The sequence below is a fragment of the Lytechinus variegatus genome, chromosome 1 (genome assembly GCF_018143015.1).
Source record: "Lytechinus variegatus isolate NC3 chromosome 1, Lvar_3.0, whole genome shotgun sequence".
Taxonomy (NCBI): domain Eukaryota; kingdom Metazoa; phylum Echinodermata; class Echinoidea; order Temnopleuroida; family Toxopneustidae; genus Lytechinus; species Lytechinus variegatus.
Window position 1 is genome coordinate 68,141,037 of NC_054740.1, and position 22,068 is coordinate 68,163,104.

Sequence of the window (22,068 nt, forward strand, 5' to 3'; positions counted from 1 at the left end):
TAGACTTGCTCTTTCAGATTTGAGGAGACATTGTCAATTGCGAATAAAACAATAACTCAAAGATTGAGCCAAGTTTAAGACAAATTGTGTGGTCATAAGGTGACAAGGAGTTTACATCAATTTTACAGCAATTTACATTTATCTTCATTCATATAAAAAGGGTTTGCATTCTGTCATAAATTCAATAATGCATGAATAGAGTCGACTAAGGGCAGTTTTCGCTACTTAGTTGAATATAGCCGGTATACTATGGTATTGAATTCCTTGAAGAATCATAACTTCCGCAATCTTATCAGATAAATTGAAAAAAGGGTCAGCCCTTACACAGAGCCCTGTGGTACGGGCATGGGTTAGAGGTAAAGGAACTGATTTAAAACCGTTTAATCACACGGTCTGTGAACGGGAAGAAAGATGGAATTCAAACAACTTGACTGCTTTACCACAAAAACTTATATTGAACATGGTCATATCATTTTATTGTTCATTAATTACAGGAGTCTGTACTCTTAGTCGTACAATTTACGTTGTTATTGTGTTTAAATCATTTTCCGAGAGTGTAGACAATCGAAGATATTCTGAAAAGTAATGAGTGGGTTGTGTTCGCGCGCGCGCGTGTGGGTGTGTATGCGTGTGTGCGAATGGGGATAAATTGCTGTAAAAAATGTTCTATACAACAAAGTTTTACCAAACCATTTTTACTACATCCTTTGGTCCAATTAACACACTGTTCAATTATTCGAGTACATGCAGTTGACATGGTCGACGTATTTTGTTTTTATACTATTATCCTAAATAAGGCAATAAGGGGGGGGGGGGGGCGGGGACCAAATCACACGATAACCCAGAGAAATGTGTTGGGGGATGGATGGCACGTGACAAATTAAATCTCATCTTTCGTTCGATTCGTTAAATATCCCCTACCTCGGAGAATATTACTGCATCTTTCCCATTCTTAGCCATCCAAATTAAACTTGATATTGAGAACTTTTTTTTCTTTAATTCTTTAATGAAAACGTTGGTAACCCCAAGTTCTGATATTTTCTTGCATGATAAAAAGATTATTGAAGATAAATGCCTTGCCTAAGGGCTAAAGTGCCGTGCCCAGGGATCGAACTCGGACTTCAATGTTTCAAATCAGGCGCCTTACATCACTCTTGGCCACAGTGATTACCGATTCTGTTCACGAAGAAGTGGTTTGAGCATCGATATAGAGGAATAATTGCATGGGAATAAGAATTCTTACTCACTCTGTCCTTAAGATATACAGCTTAAGCCATTTCCATCATGACGTGAGGAAGAGGGTTTACGATACATTACCGAAGTAATAATCGTTAAGGATATCCCTAGTGATACATCGGTACGCTTCGACCAGTTTCTTTTTAATTGTCTGGATGAACCAACTGTTTGTGATCCGAGATGGTCTCAGAACACTCTGGTAAAGAGTCACAGTCAAAAGAAATATCATTATTTGTTAATCGTTATTTGTTCGTTAGTTTAGAAACAGTTTGAATCTATATATTTTCTTAATTGTAATCCGGTGAATCTAGATGGTTCTGTCATTAAAAATTGCAGTATGTGTTATCACTCCATCCACACCGGCGTGTGAGTTCTAAATTGTTGACCGTCTTGTCTTATACTTAAAAAACCGCGGTACTTGATTTCAAAATGATTTCAAATATAATTTTCACAATGCTGAGACCCTCACGAACTGGAGTAAGGTTCAAGCGCTTAATCTCGTGCACTTTCCTGATACCATGAATACAAAGAGACAAAGTTATACAGGAGGTATGGTTCAGGTGATATTAATTTAGAATGCATTGCCCCTATCGTTTCTAGTGTTAAATTGATTCCCCTCGTATCTATTTTGCTGGAATTAGATATTTCTCTCAACCATTGGTTATTGATGTTACACCTATCCCATGCCGCCCATTCAGAACATTGTCGGTGAGGGGCTATTACTATTAGATCGCGATGCGAACAACGAAAAATGCTCTAGTTTTTCATTTTTGTGACCACCGCGTGGCAACTACCTGAATTTTCGCTTGATGGTGGGAAAATATGATAGGAATGTACACACAAACTCGTCAAGCGTAAAACTTGCAAATTTTATAGCAATTTGAAAAAAACACAGCAAAATATCATTTTATTTAGATCGAGCAAAGGCCAATCGGCTATCGCGGTTCATCCGCATTCGGAATGGGGGATTCTCGCTGAACCAATCATATCGCTCGTAACATTTCATTTACGCCGTGTAGAAGTGTATGGTAACGGAGGACGACTGGCGTGGCTAGAGACGTACCGGGAGACGTAATAAACTTGAGTTGGTGATTTATGTGGAAAATTTTCTACTTACCGCTTATTTCATGATAATTATCACAAATCAACATTTGCGTACGGTATAATCATTTTCACACGAGCTTTCAGCAAGGTTTAGGAGTGATATCTTCAATGGAAAGATATGATTTATTAGAGCGATCGGCCGGAGCCCCGAATGATATGATATCGGAACCAAAACATTCATTCACTTTTCTCTCGGCAATAAAGCTTATCCCCTCTCAAAATCTTCCATCATATCCTTCTCTGCCCCCTCAAATTTTTACCAATAACAATTAATATAATCTCCCATTACTCCCCGACCCCCCCCCCCATCGGCGGACGGTTCCCCCTAAATTTTTTGTTGAGAACCTTTTTTTGTTTTTGCAAGTCAATTTTTTTTCTCCGCCCCCCCCCCTTAGAAAAAAATACAGGTGGAACCCTTGTGAATTTGTTGTGGTATAATTTCACTTGATAACTTCTTTCTTTTTTTCTTGCTAGTCAGAAAATTTTGGTGGTCCCTCCTAGATTTTGGTTAATGATTTTTTTTTTTTTACTAGTCAAATTTTTTATCCGTCTCCATCCCAAATTTCAGGTGGACCCCCCATAACCTTTTTAACTTCCGCCGCCAATGCCCCACCCCCTAGCTCTCTCAATCTGCCACCCTATCCTCAGTCTGTGTGCACCCCCCCTCCCACCTTTTGACGCCTCTTCCCTCTCTCTCCTTTATCAATGATAATATAAAAACATCTCCCATTTCAACCTCTCTCGATCGATCTGCCATCCTATCCTCTGCCCCCTCTCTTCCTTCCCTTTCTGGACACCCTCTCGTCTCTTTAAAAATAATTATGCTCCTCTCTGTATCACTCCATTTTATCCTCTCATAAGCATCTTTTCACACTGCTGACTGGTCACACATGCAGGGATTTTTTTTTTTTTTTTGGGGGGGCTACTTGTTATGTCAGGACAAAAATCATTTTGTATTACAGTTAACGTTGGACCCTGTGAAAATCTAAGGGGCTCCTTTTCCAGTTCTCCAAGGATTTTGGGTGCATTTCGAGAGGTGAGCTCGCCCAGAGCCCTCAAGGAATTTTCCCATGAAATATTACAGAAAGTATCCACACAGGTGCAAAATATGTCATATTCAAGATGTATATAATATTGATAAACTATGGTCCTTGCATGCATGTTACAAAAATTCATGTAATACAGTAATTTTCACATTTTCCACCACCTTCATTGAAGGAAATAAAAGAAATTTTGTAGCAAAACAAAATATTATACCATACTGCTAAGTTACATGTATCACAGTCAAAATTCCAAAATAAATTTCCAAGTTTGTTTCAAGGTTATATCTGAAGACCTTAACTCAACAGCAGTTAACACTGATACTAAAATTTCTTATTAAAGTAAGAAGTATCATTGTTGTTGCATAACAATACCTTATAGCATACTGCTTATTACTATATACAATAGTCAAAATCCCCAAATAAATTTACAAATTTCTTTGAAGGTTATATCTGAAGACCATAATTCAACAGCAGTAAACACTGATATTAACATTTCTTATTCAAGTATCATGGTTAAAGGAGTGTATCAGTTAACATATCATCTTGTTAATGTTTAAAGCATTTTCGTAAGTTATACGCAATAGAACAACCAATATACATTATATCTTGTTACATGATAATGGATTTACCTTGGCTGATACAAAGACACTTGAAAATATTGGCATCATAAAAGAAAAAATTGATAATGAACGTTACAGAAGTGCGATGAACATTGATAAATTTAACTGTCAACCACGACTATTTTTTATCATTAAGGACATAAAGTTTTATACAAACAAGAGATAGACTAGTAGACATTTTCAATTAACTTGTTATCCTGCATGCTGGCAATTACCATATTCAATCAGAAAGAGGGAACAAATCTGAAAATTTTCCTTCTTTCTCCATGCCATATGTTGTGCCACTCCTGAATAAAACTTTAAAGCCATTAACATATACACTGTACCTTCTAAATTGACATAATGAAATTTTAAAAAAGTCATAAATATTCCCAACTCTCTCGTTACATTTTCAAATTATAATCCATCTGACTTATCCTTTTACATTTTTTCTCAATTAATTGAAAAGGGTATAAAGATAAATATTTTCCCCCAATCTAACAATAAAAAGTTGATCAATTAACACCTTAGGAAGGAACATCTAGCTGTATCATGGATTATCAAGTACTTCAGATAGAAAGCTGATCTACGAGTGGAATGGACTAGTATGGATTTAGTTCAATAAGTATTTTGCAGGTAAGGACATTTTCTCAGAGTAGAAGAAAAAATTATAAAGACTCGGATAGATGTACACAAGAAGCTGAATATACAAATTACAATGAATAAGAAATTCTAATAAAACAATTGATTCAGAGTAGCATCCAAAGGTATTAGTGATAAACTTTGGGATATAAGACTCCCTTACCAAGTCTGAAATCTTGCAGTACAAAGGTAATTTGGATACTTCGATAATAAAACTGGAAACACATACGCTGCACAAGAAATCCATAATTTTAGATTAATGTATTAATTTACAGTGTGCACATTGGCACCTAAGCATGTCTCTTTGCAAAATAAGCAAATCAAGAAAAGAACAAAGTCCTCATTTATGGTAAAAAAAAATCATTCATGCCTTAGAAATATGACTTTTAAGAAAGTAATAAGATTGGTACTATGGTCCATGCATCTTTGAATACATTGGAAAAAAGCCTATGACCCATTAAGTACTGAAAAAGAGAAAACTCTTTTAGTATGTTGCCAGTAATTATTCAGAGCCAGGAATATGAAATAGGTGTTCATTTAATCACAATGTTTGTATGCAGGCCTGTTGTATGGCAAATACATGTAAGTGTATGTTGATGCATTCTAATTTCAAAATAAAATTATTTATTTGAGACTGTCATTGTTTCTGCTTATTTCATTAAAACAAAGTGTGATTGGATGTTTTCTATTATATAGGCACTGTCTGACCACACTCATTTTAAGGTTAATGAAACTTTACAATGGTAAAGGTGAAATGAATTCTGACAAATACAGATTAATATTGATTTATTTTATGTGGTGTAAATGTATGATGAGCAACATTCAAGCATTTGTAATTTAAGCACCTCTAATCTTCATCTTCATTGTCTGTATCGTCCTCATCCATTATGGGACCTCTTTGAGCTGAATTTTGACAATTAATACATCTGCATAGATCAGTGCATGCGACTCCATGCTGACGACATGAACATCTGCCCTTTCCATGAGTTTTGGGTTCTTCACAACCGGTCTTCTTGCAACTGCAATAGGTTAGCTCGAGGAGGGTACTTGGTGCAGGAGGAAGGTCACCCCAAACTATTTCTATGTTGGAATCTATTACCTTCCATCCATGGTTGTGTGGACTTGGAATAACAGGAAATTGTTCAAAGCATCTAATATGTATTGCAGATTGATAGTTAGCTCTCATAGTGTGCTTTACTAGTGCATCATGAGTAGGGGGCATATTCATTTCTGTCTTTGTGCCCATTAAGAATTTGTTGTATCTAGCTGTATTAACACTGGAACAATCCTGATCATACAGTTTGCAAACAAACTTCTCAACTGTCTTAAGCACACCTTCCTCTAGGGCAAATGAAGTCCCAAACATCTGGAAGGCTGACAGGAAATCATTAGATGAGGTCATCAGCTTCAGTGCCTTTTTCTTTGACCTTCCATAGAAGCAACTCGTAGAATCACATCCTGAAAAGCAGTGGAGGCCGATGAGAGCATTTGCAACACTATCCCCGAGATGAGATCTTATAGCTGTCAGGTTGACTGTACGTTTGTTATTGCCCCTACCAGTATGGAAAAGTAGCTGGGCCTGAATTTCATGTGCCTTTGCAACCCCGATAATAAACACATCTGTGTCTGGGCTCTTAATGATGACTGCTGGTGAAGTGGTCGAAGATGAAGGCAGACATGCAGCAGCATACTGACAATGCAGAAAGAGCCTGGTATCTGCTTCCTCATGATTACAATGAAGCTGACTCAGGGCTTCAATCTTTAGTACCCCATCTAAATTCTGGAGCAAATGACAGCTTTCATCATGAGCCATGATGACTTTGACATCTTGAAGCAGATTCGGATTCTCTTGCCATGTCTGGAATAGGAAGCGGATCAAAGCCTCTTTGTTTTGACTAGATGAAAGAAATTTCTTCCACTGGTTTGGTACTTTCTGCTCCATACCGTAGATCTTTGTGAGCTGACTTCCGCTTGCAGCTCTTCTTCCTCTCTCTGCCGCCTTGATACTGATGGATCGATACGTGTCAACTACAAAGTGTATAGTATCACTACGGGCACTGTGTGCAAGGCGAACAAGCTGTTGAATTACATATCTTGATAGTTCACCAAAAGTAGATGGCACAGCCTTCTGAGGTATTTCTTGTAGCATCGCCATTCCATCAATTACCCAAACACTGTTAAGCGGAATTCCTTCTACTAGGGGAGCAGGCTCCACACTAGATTCTATGGCATGAAGTAGAGATGCCTTTGTAGTCTTGGTCAATGAACCATCAACCGTTGCTAGAGCAAGTGGGAGAGGACCTAGATTATATGTCATCATATTTTGAATATCTAGTTTTCTAGCTCCTGCAATAATTACCAGTCGTTGGAAAAGGCTACGATCTGCTTTGATGGTAATCTCTTTCCCCTTCACTTTGGTTGTGGAAGACTTACTCATTGTGGCAAAAGTCTTCCTTTTCTGCTTTTTTATCACTCTGAAGAGGTCTTCATCTCCCTGGAGACATTCTTCTGAGAAAGCCTTGAATGCTTCATCACCACTTGCATAGGCTTCTGTGTAATCCTTGCATACTTCACTAGAAGCTATAGTTCCTGATGCTATATGAAGGAGTTCTTCATTATTTTCCTGGAAGGGATTGATCATGGACTCTACTGTTTCAACGACAGCACGTACATCTCTCTCAAATTTCTCCATGTTTGCCAACAGAAGATCCTTTTTGACGGCAGATGTGTCATCCTTTCCAGCCATCTTTTCACACTGCTTGCTGATAGCACTCCTTTCCTGTTGAGAGAGAATCCAACGAGCAACTGCACCTTTGTTTCTTGTAAATCCTATCATACCACCTTTAGTTTTTGTGTCCCTGTTGCAAGTTTGCTCTATAGTCTGATCACAAGCCACACCACAAAATCCGTGGTCGGTCTGCCGATGGACAACAAACTTCCCTTCCATGAAAGCCTCATGAATTAGTGGATGGCTGTTGGGCAGCTCATTCATCTCATGCCAATAGACAGGAAGGTATCTTGCATAATTTGTGCGATCATATGCGAAAAACCAGGGAAGGAAGCTGCGAATAGAAGATAGATGTAATTGCCAATCTCCTTGCCTTGTCCCACGTAGAAACAGAAGGATGACTTCCACCATCTCTATATAGCTGGACCAGAGAGCAAATGTTGGATCTTGTGCAGAACGCTGTTCGACAAAAGAACGATAGGAAGATACCATAGCCTGATAATCCTCTCCTTGTACAAACTCTGTGAAAGAAAATGTTGGAAAATCTGACTGAAGCTTGGAAAGGATCTCATATGTAGATGCATACTCCACATCTGATAGGGAGTTCATATAGGCTTGCCAACGTAAACGTTCCAAGGCTTCAACGATGCACTTGTGAGCTCGGATGCTTCGATTGTAATGGTGTCCACTGAGAACTCCATTAATGGAACCTTGGGCTACAATATTTGACTCGATCATTAGGTTCTCCAGACCAGCATCTCCAAACCGCTTTCCAACACAGGCAAGCATTGATAAGGCAGTGTGAAATGCCCCCAAGCGAATGATTATCCTCTTGTGATAAAGGTCGTTAGCCCATCGTATCTGCTGAGCCTTCGAGTAGATGGCTTGGTCAAAAACAAGAACAACTGCTTCTTGCTTGAGGGCGTCTGCTATCGACAAGGTATGAGCAAGGATTGTGTTGACTGTGTCGAATTCTGTTGGACTCGCATCAATTATTGGAAGGTAGCGGACTGTAGACTGAAGCGAAACAGGTTTACTCAGCATGACATTCATCCCGGTCCATCCTGGGAACAATTTTTCACCCAACTCAACTGTCTTCAACAACCTGCATGCTACGTCCACATCTCTTGCGTTCTTCTGTGCATTCTGGTACACCTTGCAATCTAGGCCAATTCTGTCAAATGGTTTAGGACCAATTTTCCTACGTCCAAAGTAGGTCATGAGCTCTTGTGGAGGGACCTCAAAAGTGATCTTCCTCGCCTTTGGTACGGCTACTTTAGGCTGTTCATTGTTTGGTTGGCTGGATGGGTGCTGGATAATAATACCGTTGGTGTTGTGAGTTGTACCCTTCCCACTTATGGTTTCTTCTCCGAAATCATTATTATCATACACAAGAGTGGTGAAGATGGGCTGAATACCGTCCGGAAGTATTGCATGACCCAATGCAAGTTGCCGTTTAGCAAGGGCAGTGTCATGCTCGAGGACCACTGGCCTTGACACGCTATGGCCAAGCCCATTTAGAATCCCAATGAGTTTGGCTGAGCCTGTAAGATGTCGTACTGCCATTCCAAGAGCGTTGTGCTTTGGTAACACACATCTCCCTTTTGTCTTCAGGTACATGATGTCTTGCGCTAGAGAGAGAATCTTCCGTTCATCATCATGTGACACTTCTACCATATCTTCTTTTGGCTCTTGATTGACTCCCGACATCCATGCTAAGAAATTGAATAGCTGCCAAGGAACAAGCCTCTTACTCTGTTCAATAGTCAAGTAGTCTGATGTTGGAGGCCAGGTTGTCTTCAAGTCCACCCCCTCTAGTGCATTCTTGATTATTCCGGCAGCCGTATACAAACTTCTCAGAATTTGCTGATCAGAGCGAACTTTAGTTGGGCGCATACTACCATCACTCTCGCTCTGGCTTTCCTCACTAGAGACGTCTGCTACAGCTGACTCAATGACATCTTCTACATGAAGGCTCTCCACAAATACAATTTCGCTTTCATACTGCCGTGAAGGTCTACTAAAGCACAGTACAGGGTAAGACTCCTTCAATCTTCTTTTCAAGTTGGCACTTTTGTAGCTACCTGCTTCTAGTCCTTCTACTTCTTTGACTGTCTTCACAAAAAGCTTCAATAGCTTTGTAAGGCGTAGGATTTCCTGCCCACGTATTATCCTCTGTTCAATTATATCCTGACAGAACCTACTATATGACAGTTCGTAGATTTGTTTGAATGGCAAATTATTTTCTATCCTTGGCTTCACTACTTTACAGTAAGACAAATAACATGACCTGTGATAACGGACCTCAAGAGCCACAAGATCCTTTTCCCTGATTTGAAGGAGCATATGCTCATCTTTACGAATTTCAGCTGCTTTTAAAAGCTGCCCCCCTGTAAGTGTTTCACATCTAACTAGTCTTTCTACTTTCCTTTTGCGCGAATAGCTTTCTCGTACATACTTATTGTTCTTACAAATTATACACTCGACAGGTAGCACATGAGGCCTCCCTCGACACGAACTTTTCCTTGCATCAGACCTTAAGAGACGTTTTGGCTCTGATTCCATCCCGTCTGATGTCCCCTGATGACTTTCTGGTACGTCTTCATCTTCTGTGATAGAAAAATAAAAAGGCTTGGTCTTAGCATTCAAATAAAGAAAGTCTTATTCAAATGGAAATTATTCAATATCAAATCATTTGACTGCTTCCCTGCCCTTTGCATCTTAATAAACTAAATTTTCTACATGCAAATCCTTATTGATGCCATTATTTAACAAGATAATGGCACTATAAACCATTGACTTTATAAAGCAATACTGACCAGGTGAATGACATACTGGCAGTCCTCATATCATCATAAAAAATTATTTACATAGTTATATAGAAATGAAAAACAAAATTGACAAATATGAATTTGAAAAAAAATTATGAAAAAAAGTTTACCTTTTGACAATTGTAGTTTTGCTGCCTTGTCCTGGGCTCTCTTAATGGTAGTCACATTGCAATAATGACGATAGCAATCAGGATGATAACCAGCCCTTCCTTGTCCTTTTCTATGAAAATAAATGAGACAAAGCACTTTCATTTAGTGTGTAACATTTACAAATACACACACACATTTAACATGCACGTGTGTGCGTATAACTGTAGCGATTAGACAAACGAGTGTGCAGTAACTACCATTTTAAATCAAGCACATAAAAAATGCCTTGGTGTACATGAAGCTCCCTAACTTGAAGTTTCTCTATTTCAGCAAGATTTCTGCCATCTGGCATTACCGTAATCAGGCCTATTAATCAAGAGTGAAGGAATAAACTTCAGTTATTTTCATACAGCTTTAGTTCCGGCATATCATTATGACCACTGGCTGATCGGGGGGGGGGGGGGGCACAGCAGCTCATTCCCCCTTTTCAGAGGCAAAATAAAAATTTGTAAACATGCCTTTTAAAAGACCTTTTTTTTTCCTGTCATATTTTTTCGTGGACGAGATTTGATATTTATTATTTATATTACGTAAAATGTGCACCCCCCTTGGAAAATCATGGATGATTACGACTGTATAGTGCATCATCACTACTATTAACACAATTATATTTTTACTAATGCTAAAGGTAGATGTACGTACATTATCATTACTGTATCTTTATAACCATTATAACCAACAAATATCGCATGATTAAAATAGTAAAAATGTGTCAAGGTTTTAACGCAACATGTAACTGGACATATTCACATATTGATGACAATATAGCATTGCATTTTCATGTTCAGTAGACAGTTTCATTGTTTAATATCAAAAGTGGATATCATTCAGACTCAGGCAGACCACCTTGTAAGTAATCAGGAGGCTTCTAGAGAGTAAAAATCATTTACTAAAACTTCCCTAACGCACACATCTGTAACGTTGGTGAAGAACAATAAGAAAGATGGCGGCGTAAACATCGGGCAAGTCTCTTCCGTCTTGACAATATTTTTCTCATTTTTTTTAGTGAATTCTTGTTCAAAAAATAACGAGAGCGTAGAAATGTCGGAAATGAAGTTTTATCTCATGTACATGATTTTTTAGGGCTAGATCTTTTAGAAGGATTTATGTCTCGGGGGGTGAAAGTTTCAGGTTTTGGCTTCCGTTGTGTGGGTCTATGACTGAGAAAGAAGACCTGGCTTTGTATGAGTAAGTTACGTTAGTAAATGATTTTTACTCTCTAGAAGCCTCCTGGCTACTTAAGATCATAAGTCACATAAGCCTACGGTTTATCGTGCGCGACTCAGAATTAAGAACAGCAATGCATCATGCCATGGGATTGAAAAGGGGGCCGTTTTCTCTAAGCTAGTTTTGCGCACACGCACTGTCCATAGCGTAGTGCCCGGCTGCCCGCACGTGGAGCTAGCTTGAAGTTGATTGCCCCTTTTTGATCCCATTATAAGTTGCGGTTCTGATTAGCGATAAACCGAGTCCAGGGCTCCGTAACACAAAGGTTTGCGATGAATTGCAAATATGGAAGAACCGCACTGATTGGTCCCCGGCCAGTATTTTAAACCAACTGCACGTATAACATTGATATTGATTGGCCAGTTCATTTAGCGATTGATCGCTACTCGTTGTGTTACGGAGCCTGAGCTCACTCACTCCCTCATTCCATCATCATGATCATGATTAACACAATAAAAGGTAGTCTACGTTAGGTTTAAATTACAAAAATCAACATCCATGCCGTTTTATCATTTCATCCCAGCCATATCCACCCAGTCCCAGGCTGGGTGCAGCACTCTTTCAGTCAGGCAGCATCAGATTCATTAGACACGGTACTCACCGGCGATCATGTGTTGTTGTGCATAGATCTTCATATCGGAGTCCATCTGCCTTGGCTGCGACGATACTTTCTGGACGATCCTCTATCTTCCCCCACAAAATAGAGCACTCTAAAAACTTCTTAAAACTCTTCTCAGAAAATGGAATTACCCTTCCGTGAGTCTGGATAACATGAATAAAACAGTATGAGGACGTTTTTCCATCAGAATCGTCCGTTTCTGATGACAAAGACGAGGACGTATACGCGTCCATCTTGCAAAGTAAGAGTGAATGCTACGAGCGATGTGATTGGACAAGACAGATTTCCTCCTTCTAGACGTGAGTGTTACGCGTGAGCTGGTTGGCTTACAACAATGCCAACAATGGTCACAAATTTTCGGGTTTTTTTCAAAATACTTGAAAATTTGCAAGTTTCACACTTGACGAGTTTGAGACAAGATTTTTATAATATTTTTACATAATATCTGAGAATATAAAGTAGTTACCCGATAGTGGTCACAAAAAGTCGTCTTTTTGGCCTTTGCATCCCGGCCTATATTCACCCAACTCATATAATTCGTATTTTCGAAGTATCATACCGAATTGGATCGAGACGTGATGCGGGAAGTAAAATAGGCTTCATAATAATTGGCGCTGCACGATGGATCCATTTCGATAGATAATTTTTACCCCGTCATCCGGATATTTCTAGGCGGCATTGACCAGGTCAGATGGATAGTAAATGAGCCTTTCCTTGTTATGGATATTTTAAAAATAGTTTTTAGAAATCTATGTTGGGCTGTTTATCAGCTTTGTTACGGATGGAAATTGGAAATACCGTGGGCTGGACGATAAGAATTAATGATTTTAAAGAATTGAAATGTGCGGGGTGCTTAGATGCCAAGTTGAAATCTTAAACATCATTTCTTAAAACCACTGCATACACTGTAAACATATTTTTAACTAACCCAGGGAGCGCCGCGGGCCGGCGCCCAGGAGCTCACCGTGTATTTACCCATACTCACGGGACAAGGGTAGATTATGGTCAAAATATTTGGCAAGATAAATTATGAAAACAGAAATTATGCACTTACCACGATTATATGGATAAAGGTCTAACGAGTGGCAGTTTTCCTGACATCTGGGCACAGACTGGAACCTCAAAAACCGAAAAGTTCTCTACTTCTACCCCCGTTTCGATCGGCCATTTTGTTACAATTCATAACAAAAATGGCCGAGTTCCCTGGGTTAATTTTTAATCAGATTTTAACCAGCACGAGGGTAACTATGTGTCCAACGAATTTGGGGAAGTATAATACCCAATGCGGGAAGCATATTCTCCAGTCAGTTTAAAAAAATAGCAGCAACTGCATGTACTTCAGAATGGGCTAAATTAAATATTCATCACACTGGATAGATAAAAGTGCCCAAAAGAAACACCCAATGTTGGTTGGATAAATAATTACCATCATGAAGCAAAATGTTACAGGGCGGACCTAAGATAGTTGTTGTGTTATTAAATGAATTCAGTTATTCTAACTTCATCAGTAAGATGGGTAAATGATGAATTTATAATATGACATACACATTGATCTTAAAATCAATGATGCAATTACACGATAGAGGCAAACTTATATGTCTGCAGATGTTTATATTAATATCTAAGACAGTAGGTGTATGGAAGACATTTACGTTTCCTCATGTCAAGTGTGCATCTAGAGTATACGAGTTACCATGATATATAAATCATGTACATTCACTATTCATTTTATGAACTTAAGAAATAATAGGATATTCTGGGGAAAAAAGCCAACAAAAAGTCCTCCTAAAGTCCAGTTTCAATACTATTCGTAGAGAATGGAGATGTTGGCTCGGGGATAATACTTAAGCATGATCATGTCAATCTCGGGTATTGGGAGAACACAAAGCCGCGTGCAAAATGCTTTTAAATGAAATTTTCTCTCCAAGGCGGCATCCGATTATTTACCCATATGCTTTGTGGTTATTCGACGTCATGTTTACAACATCAAGCGATCATTTTCTAGTTATCTCTCACCGTTCAACTAAACAATTTTGCTTGCTAAACTTTCAAACAGTTTTTTTCCCTCTTTTTTTTCTTTGCAGGTCTCTTGGCAGCATCGCAGACAGAATTACGCTTGGGAATCAGGAGGATGGTGTGCTTGGAGCCGCTTGACGCCGCCAGCCTGCTCGAAGAACCTTATTTATACCCCGACTTCCGACTGCAACTGGGAGCTACTTGCACGGAGTTGTTCCCCATCTTCGAAAACTAAAAGATTCAGATTCGATGCATGTTGACATGTTGCTCTTATAAAAACCAGCGTATTGGGCAATGGGGCTTCGTGGTAAATAAAGAGTTGTATATAGATGATATTCTGGACCAGTACAGTCTAATTGATTCCATTCATATAGTAACATCGAAAAACATCAAAAAACATTCTAGCCTCTCAGTATTGCAACAGTCACCGGACGTAACATATTTTTTTTCTCGATTAACTTGAGATATATTATCTCACGTTGTATATCTCAGTGAATCCTCTGTTACTTGACAATTGATAAGTGTTAAATAACCATTAACACGTTTTAGCTCTTAAAAGAGTATCGAGCAGACATAAGGCTGGAAAACAAAGCATTTCGCAGTGGATGAATATCGTGTAAAATCTTGGTTTAGCCATGGATTCGATGGATGACTTCAGCAGCTTTTCCAGTGACAACAACACTAATATGACCAACAACTGGGATGTGTGGTGTAGCATGGTGGATTACGACTATCTTGCCAGCGTCATCTTCATATGCATCGTCATGTTCATGGGGACAATCGCCAATATCGGACTCCTAGCAATTACGTGCCTCAACAAATCCCTGAGGACTCCTTCAAACATCTTCCTCATCAATGTTATTGTTGGGGACCTGATATATATCCTGATGCGCGGACCTGTATACGTCAACAAACTCCTAGGTCCACTTTGCTGGAACCACGGACTAGTCGCCTGCAAGATGCATACCTACTTCGAGACGGTGGCCCAGTACGTCTGCATTTTGTCACTGACAGCGTTGAGCATCGAGCGTTACATGGCTGTCGTTCGGGGTCTAGAGTCTCGACAGATCAACAGCAGAACTGTCAAGGTTGTGGGTGTTCTGGTCACGTGGATCGTAGCTCTTGTCTTGGCCATTCCTATGGCTCTGATGTCCTATATCCTCGATATAATGCCAATATGCAGCACTGTCCGCATGGGTAAAATAGAAGGACAACTGTTTGACTTGTATAGCTTCTTTACCATGTACTTCGTACCGTTGCTCGTGATCAGTACCCTCTATGTCTCCATCGCTGTGACACTCTACAAGAGCAGTCACACCATGCTTAACAATACCAGGCAGGATGCAAATAATAGGAGGCAGACGTCCCAAAGACGTCGCCTTGCCATGATATTTGTTCTAATCACCGTATCGTTTGCCATATTTTGGATGCCATATTTCATCCATCGCCTATACAAACACGTGATGTTTAGCCTTGGCAGCGACAAGCCACACAGCATCATCTTTGAACAGATATCTGCCATCTCCGCGCTCTTGAACGCGTGCCTCGACCCGTACATCGTCTTCGCGATGAGCACGGTCTACCGTAAGAACCTTTCCAAATGCTGCCAAAAGCAGAGCAGTTACTGCTGCGAAAAGAGTGAGAATTTGAACATGAACAACCACAACCGAGGCAATAACTACCATCGACCAAGTGTTACGTTGTTCACGTCGTTGAGGTCACCTCAAAGTACTTTCGTGGCACTGAAAAGAAATTCACCTTCAACCGTGAACTCGGATACGGCTCTGTAGCGAAAGTACTCGAACGTCAACTTATTAGGGTGTTGACTTAAGATCTTAAAAGTGATGGAGATTATGTGCATCATGTTACATGCGATTTACATCCAGAGCTTATGATGGTTTTTTCAAATATTTCAGAGTGTATGAATTGATAGATAAGGACCAATACGAGTTATACCTGTTGAAAAACAGTTATGGATTTATAATTTTCGCAGCCTTAGCAACTGCAAAAGACGAAAATGACACGGATAAGGACAAGAGTGGATTATCAAGACCTAGTGCAAGGAATGAGTCTAGTGAAATCTGCATGCAACTTTGACTATGTCAAATCTTGTTTAGACTAGATAAATCTATTCGAATTATGATAAATTTGACATAGAAGAGGTATATAAAACATGTTTTGCATAATCTGGTTTAACAATTTGCTTCGACTTGGGCGGATATTCCACTAATGTAAGGTTGACTTATGCAAGTTGTTTTGATCATGTTTACATTGTCCATAGGTAATATCACATTTGCAAATTTCAATACAGGATCCATCGCTGGTCATATAACTATTGACATTGATGATTAAAGAAAAGAAAGTTTGTTAACGGACCTGGTTCTAATAGTGTCCCGGATCATTTTATGTTCTGAAATCAATTCTATGGCTTGTTATGGTGACACCTTCATTACTGTCGCTCGAAACATGTTAAGACCGCATTTTGAAAACCCTATGACATTTGTATCAATATCACGTGGTAGAAACCACACGTGGATGGACATCAAAATATCTTAATGCTACAGTGTAAAAGATAATATTGTGTCAATAATGCGTCACGAAGGAAACATAAACTTGAAAGATTTAAGCTATGGAGATAATAACTACATGTTTAACGTTGCAACCGGCCGATGTCATAATGTGACACTGCTAAGGTTGTTAATGTGTCAAATCAAGAGCACCTGAACTTGTTACGATGGTTGAAAAATATAAAAAAACATTGCACAAGACTCATATTTGCCGCCGAAAGCTCGTTCTTCTTTGGCATAATTTTAGAAAACAGTCAACGCACGAATGTCCTGTACGTTTTATTCAGGCAATGGGGTGGGGGTCTGAACCGGGACTAAAAACGTCTTTAAAAAACACCGAAAATGTATTGAAAATACCCGTCAAATCAAAATGGTCAGCTGGGAGGCATGACAAAATTGCAAATAATAATAATAATAATAGTTGGATTTATAAAGCGCTATTTGCCAGAGGATTCAAAGCGCTGCTATTATTACCCCGGCTTTAGCTCGAGCTACCATCACCGGCGCTCAGTGCATGCAAGGAATTACTCCTGCCGGGTACCCATTCACCTCACCTGAGTCGAGTGCAGCACAGTGTGGATAAATTTCTTGCTGAAGGAGAATACGCCATGGCTACGATTCGAACCCACGACCCTCTGTTTCAAAGGCGAGAGTCAGAACCACTAGACCACGACGCACCAAATGTGTCGTTTGTCCAGAGTCCAGGACGAAACTGCTGCTATGATTCATATTTTTGTTACTTAGTCTTCTTAGTTGCCATTCTTTGTCATGAAGGTCATTTAAGAACACATTTTCTATGTTCTTCAAAGCGTTCTGCGTCCCTTTGCGAAAACTTCCTATTATCTGAAATGAGGAATTTGGGATTATCTGCCACGGATTTTACAAACAAACGAAGCAAAGACGATGTTTCGGAATTTCTCTGTACAAAGTTTGAGAATTTTGCGGCGAGCAATATTTCGGCAACTTTCATCTCATTATTTTCGATCGCTTTCAAAGCATGACGCTACAGCATTCGCTACGGAAGTACTTTCACAACATGGATCTTACTGCGAAATATTTGTTTGCATATATTGCTGACTAAACATGCTGTCAAATTATAACCTGTTGGAAAGTAGATTAGCATTACTATTCTAATTATGGCTTTGTATTCGCCTGTACTAATTGTGTGATTGATCTTAGTGTGTACTTAAAATGTATAGCTACGTATCTAAATAATTCAGGGTGTTTAAATATCTTTAACGATGTGTACAAATTACTATTGTTACTAGATAATATGTGCAGTACTAGGCATCGGATGTGCATTTGCAAGTAATATAAAGAAAACCTTTTTGAATGTCGATTTGAGCAGTAATACATATTTTATATCATAAAATTTGATTTATTTTGTTGAAACAGAAAAGAAATGTGTGTACTACACTAGTATTGTTATCGTGATATCAATTACATAAAATCTGATCGTAACTGTAAATAATTGTTTATTGTTAGACTCTCCCATGAAGTCTCTTACGATACGATTTGTTTTTTTCTTCCGTGTGTGTTTAGTTCCATTTATAGTCAGAACTCAGCAACTGCTCGTCCATGTTCTATTTTTAGGGGGTCGAGGAGTGTTTTTTTTTTCAAAATTCTGTGAAAACCAAAAAAAAAACATTTTGCGGCACATTTTTTCGAGAATTAGAAAAAAGGTACCACTTCAATAATAAACTCCATAACCCCCTTGACGCCGCAAGGAATAGGGCCCCAACATTTTTTTCCAAATTTTTCTAATTTCTTTTTTACAATGGGGTAGGATGGGAGGATGGCCCCTCTTGATCTGCTACTTAGGCTTATGGTTCTTGCATAGTTCGCTTCTCTCAATGGAGCCCAGGTCAGGGGAGTGTTTCATGATGAGTTTTATCAACAAGTTGCTCTCAGCCAATCAGATGCAAGGATTCCCAGTAGCTTATAACATTTGTCGGTGAAAATCACTGACTATTGCTTCATGAAACACTCCCCAGTTCTACTTGTTTTATCATTCCTCGGAGGATCATTTGTACACCTGTTTTGGTATTCATAAAACTAAAGGCTATATATACTTATGAAGAATTGGGATGAAACACTGATATAATAATGCATGATATATCGGATATATGTGATTGTCTGTCATATCTTTCATATTTGATTTGCAGGCTATTTGTGAAAATTAGATATAACCAAACCAAAAGTTGTGAGGACATCCAAGATGACACTTTTATTTTATTAATGTTGAACTCCCCTTTAATCAACAGAGAATACCAAATATATTATTATTGCCGACCATAATTTCTCAATTTTCTTGCTTGAATTCATGGGCCCTAAATGTTATGATAACAATGACAACAGCAACAACAACATTAATATCAATAATGATAATAATAATATTAATAATAATACTAATAATCATATTCAACGTTATATCGCATGAATTACTGCCTCCCTATTTCCCCTGCACTGTCATAGCTTCCAATAAACATCTTATTATATTTTTTTTGGCTTTGACATTTATTGGTAAGATGTTGCAAAATTGTTATTTCCTCTTAGTTGTGAATTCTAATTTTTCACTCGGTAATTGTCGAATTTGGGATTCTCCATTTCACTGAAATAAACATAGACTATGTTTTTCAGACCTGTTTGTCAAAAGTTAAAAGGTGAAAATTAAATTGAAAATTTAAAGTGTCTGTAAAGCTGATTGAAATCGCTAAAGATTTCAAACTAAGATCCTTATTGATTGATAGTTGCTGAATTGGACCATATGCGCATAATCATAATGATTTTGATTGATCATGCCATTTTCGGAATTAGTTTTTATCTTCTGTTTTTCGGGGGCACATAGCAGTTGTGAATAAAAAAATATATATAATCAATTTGACAAGGTCTTTTTTTAAAGATGACGTTGTCATCTAACCTTCTATTCGTCACTTCGATGCATACAGGGGCGAAGCCAGGAATATCTTTTATGGGGATAGAGGGGGCAAAGCGACGTGTTATTTTTCTCAATTGAATTATATGGTTATCTTTATAATACGGGAGTTGCGCGGCCCAGACCTCTTTTTGTACACTCCTCCTTTCTTCCCACCTCTCCCTTTTTGTTTCCCCCTTTTTTCTAATTTCTCACTACTTTGAAAAAAAAAATCATCCGGGGACGGTCGTCCACTGCCCATTACCCCCACCCGTCATCCCCGTCTGACACCGACCCTGATTTGATGTCTTCATGCTTATCTTCACCATCATTAAAATACAGTGACATTTTCTTTTGACGTCGGAGCTGCTCGATTCTCTCAATAACTAAGTTTCTAAAAATAAGTCAACCGTGTGTTTCTCGAAAGATTGTAACCGGTATTTAATTTCCAAATTTATTCATACGATGTTATCTTATCTCTCGTGACTTTTACATGTAACATATCGACAGATCATTATGTTTATTTATCGTTGGATGAAATTAGTGTGGTTTGTAAATAAAACCGTGGTTTTATAACAAAATTAATTCAACTACGATTTTTTTTCTCAAGATGTTGAAAATTTATGTAACCAAAAGTGATTGATATTATGTGTATATAAAGATAACAATCAAAATGAGTGAGGAAGAAAATAGAGGGGGCGTGGATGGAGAGAGAGACAGACAGACAAAAAGACAGACAGAGAGACAGACAGGCAGACCGAGATTACAGAGAGAGAGAGACATACACATACGAACCCTCAAACAAACACGGGGGGGGGGGGTGAAGTCAGCTGGGGACTGGGGCAATAGTCTGTTCTATTAAAAAAATGCCCCGGAAACTGGGTTACTCCGGGTTGTTCTTACCCAGACGGGGTGTCGTCCATGCTGATTTATTTCCGAATAATTTAGTTCTTTGGATGACTTAATATCGATCATAAGAGTTCATAGTACTTTAGGCCTGTAGCCAGGGCTTTCAATAAGGGGATTCGTTCCCTTCTCTTCCCCTTTTTCTTCTAAACTTTAACTTTTTCTTGTTTTTGGAAATTTTAGGGGACTCGATCGAACCCCGACCCCCCCCCTCCGGCTACGGGCTCATAATTGTACATAATTATGTCGATAATACCGTGGCTGACTGGTCTGCCTGACTAGTTTCCCGGGGCAAGACAACTCCATGGGCTAAGTCGCACCTTCACGGGGGGGGGGGGGGGGCTTCCACAAAAGTTTCCTGTACAATTTGTGCGTGTGTGTCTGCGTAAGTTTGTGGAAAAGCTTAAATGGGGTGAGAAGAAGTGTTATTTCTATTAAATCATTTTTCTAGCTTTGTGGGGGCGGTTACAGAAATGGTTACTTCATTTAAGTAAATTAAAAAATAATCAACAAAATAATGCAAGGCTTTCCTCTTTTTCTCCTCTTTGCCACCGACTTTTCCTGGATAGGTTAAAATACTTTGAATCGGCGACGCTACATGATCTTAGAGACCGATTTGACATTCTGATATTTTAATGGTATAAAAGGTAAGCATATTACATTAAAGTAATGCTCTTTAACCCAAAGCATTACATAATGTTTGAATGATTTCACAAGAAGTGTATTATTATTATTAAATTAATCTTAGCCCATTTTGATCTCTTGTCAGACAAATCACATGTAAATGTAAAATGATATATTACAGGATAAATAACTTGGTGTTATTGGGTGAAATGGGTGTGGGGTGGGAGAAAGAGATTAACTAAAGTGAACTAGAGAGAGGGAGGGAGAGAAATGGCAAAGAGGGGGGGGGGGGGGGAGGGGGGTCTGCCCTATATATAACACTACCGAGTTCAGAGTTTTTTTTCTCAAATTTGCTCGTTTTAGACAAAAGTTGGCGCTATTGATATTTACACCATGCATTGATTAATCCTTTTCTGACTTGATTTCGGAAAAAAAATATGAATGGTATTTTTAACATCAGTCTACAAAATTATTGTTATAGAAATGCTGGCAAAGTGTGTTTCAGAAGGGGGGGGGGAACAGTGCAAGAGTAGGATTCGGAAAAATGGTGAACGATGATGTCCAGATATTGGAGGGGGTGGAAGGGCAAAAGCCCCCTATATTTTTTCTGATTACCATTCAGGAGTCGCGATTACTTTTAAAGGGGGGGGGGGGCTAAAGAAAAAAAGTGGACTGACCAGGTAAAAAACACAATCATTCATGTTTATGTTTTTGTACATATTTCTTTTTAGAGTGGGGGGGGGCTTCAACCCCCAGCTAGGTTTCGCCGCCCCTGTCTTTTTTTATTTACAATTTCGATCAATCTAGTAATTTTATGAGAATTTATGGAATTTATTTATACAATCCCACAATTCGTATAATG

General features: G+C 38.8%; 2 protein-coding genes across 2 annotated transcripts; one reads left to right on the forward strand and one right to left on the reverse strand.

The window, feature by feature from the left end:
- Positions 1 to 3,451: 3,451 nt before the first annotated feature.
- LOC121420793 lies at positions 3,452 to 12,677 on the reverse strand. Its single transcript, XM_041615433.1, has 3 exons — positions 12,162 to 12,677; positions 10,294 to 10,403; positions 3,452 to 9,961 (listed from the first exon to the last, which is right to left on the reverse strand). Exons 1-3 carry the CDS (start codon positions 12,410 to 12,412, stop codon positions 5,472 to 5,474), a joined length of 4,851 nt encoding a protein of 1,616 aa, XP_041471367.1. The 5' UTR covers positions 12,413 to 12,677; the 3' UTR covers positions 3,452 to 5,471.
- Positions 12,678 to 14,241: 1,564 nt separating this feature from the next.
- LOC121420804 (gastrin-releasing peptide receptor-like) lies at positions 14,242 to 17,221 on the forward strand. The gene has a single exon (XM_041615442.1). The coding sequence runs from the start codon at positions 14,831 to 14,833 to the stop codon at positions 15,983 to 15,985; it is 1,155 nt and encodes a 384-aa protein (XP_041471376.1). The 5' UTR covers positions 14,242 to 14,830; the 3' UTR covers positions 15,986 to 17,221.
- The last annotated feature ends 4,847 nt before the right edge of the window (positions 17,222 to 22,068 follow it).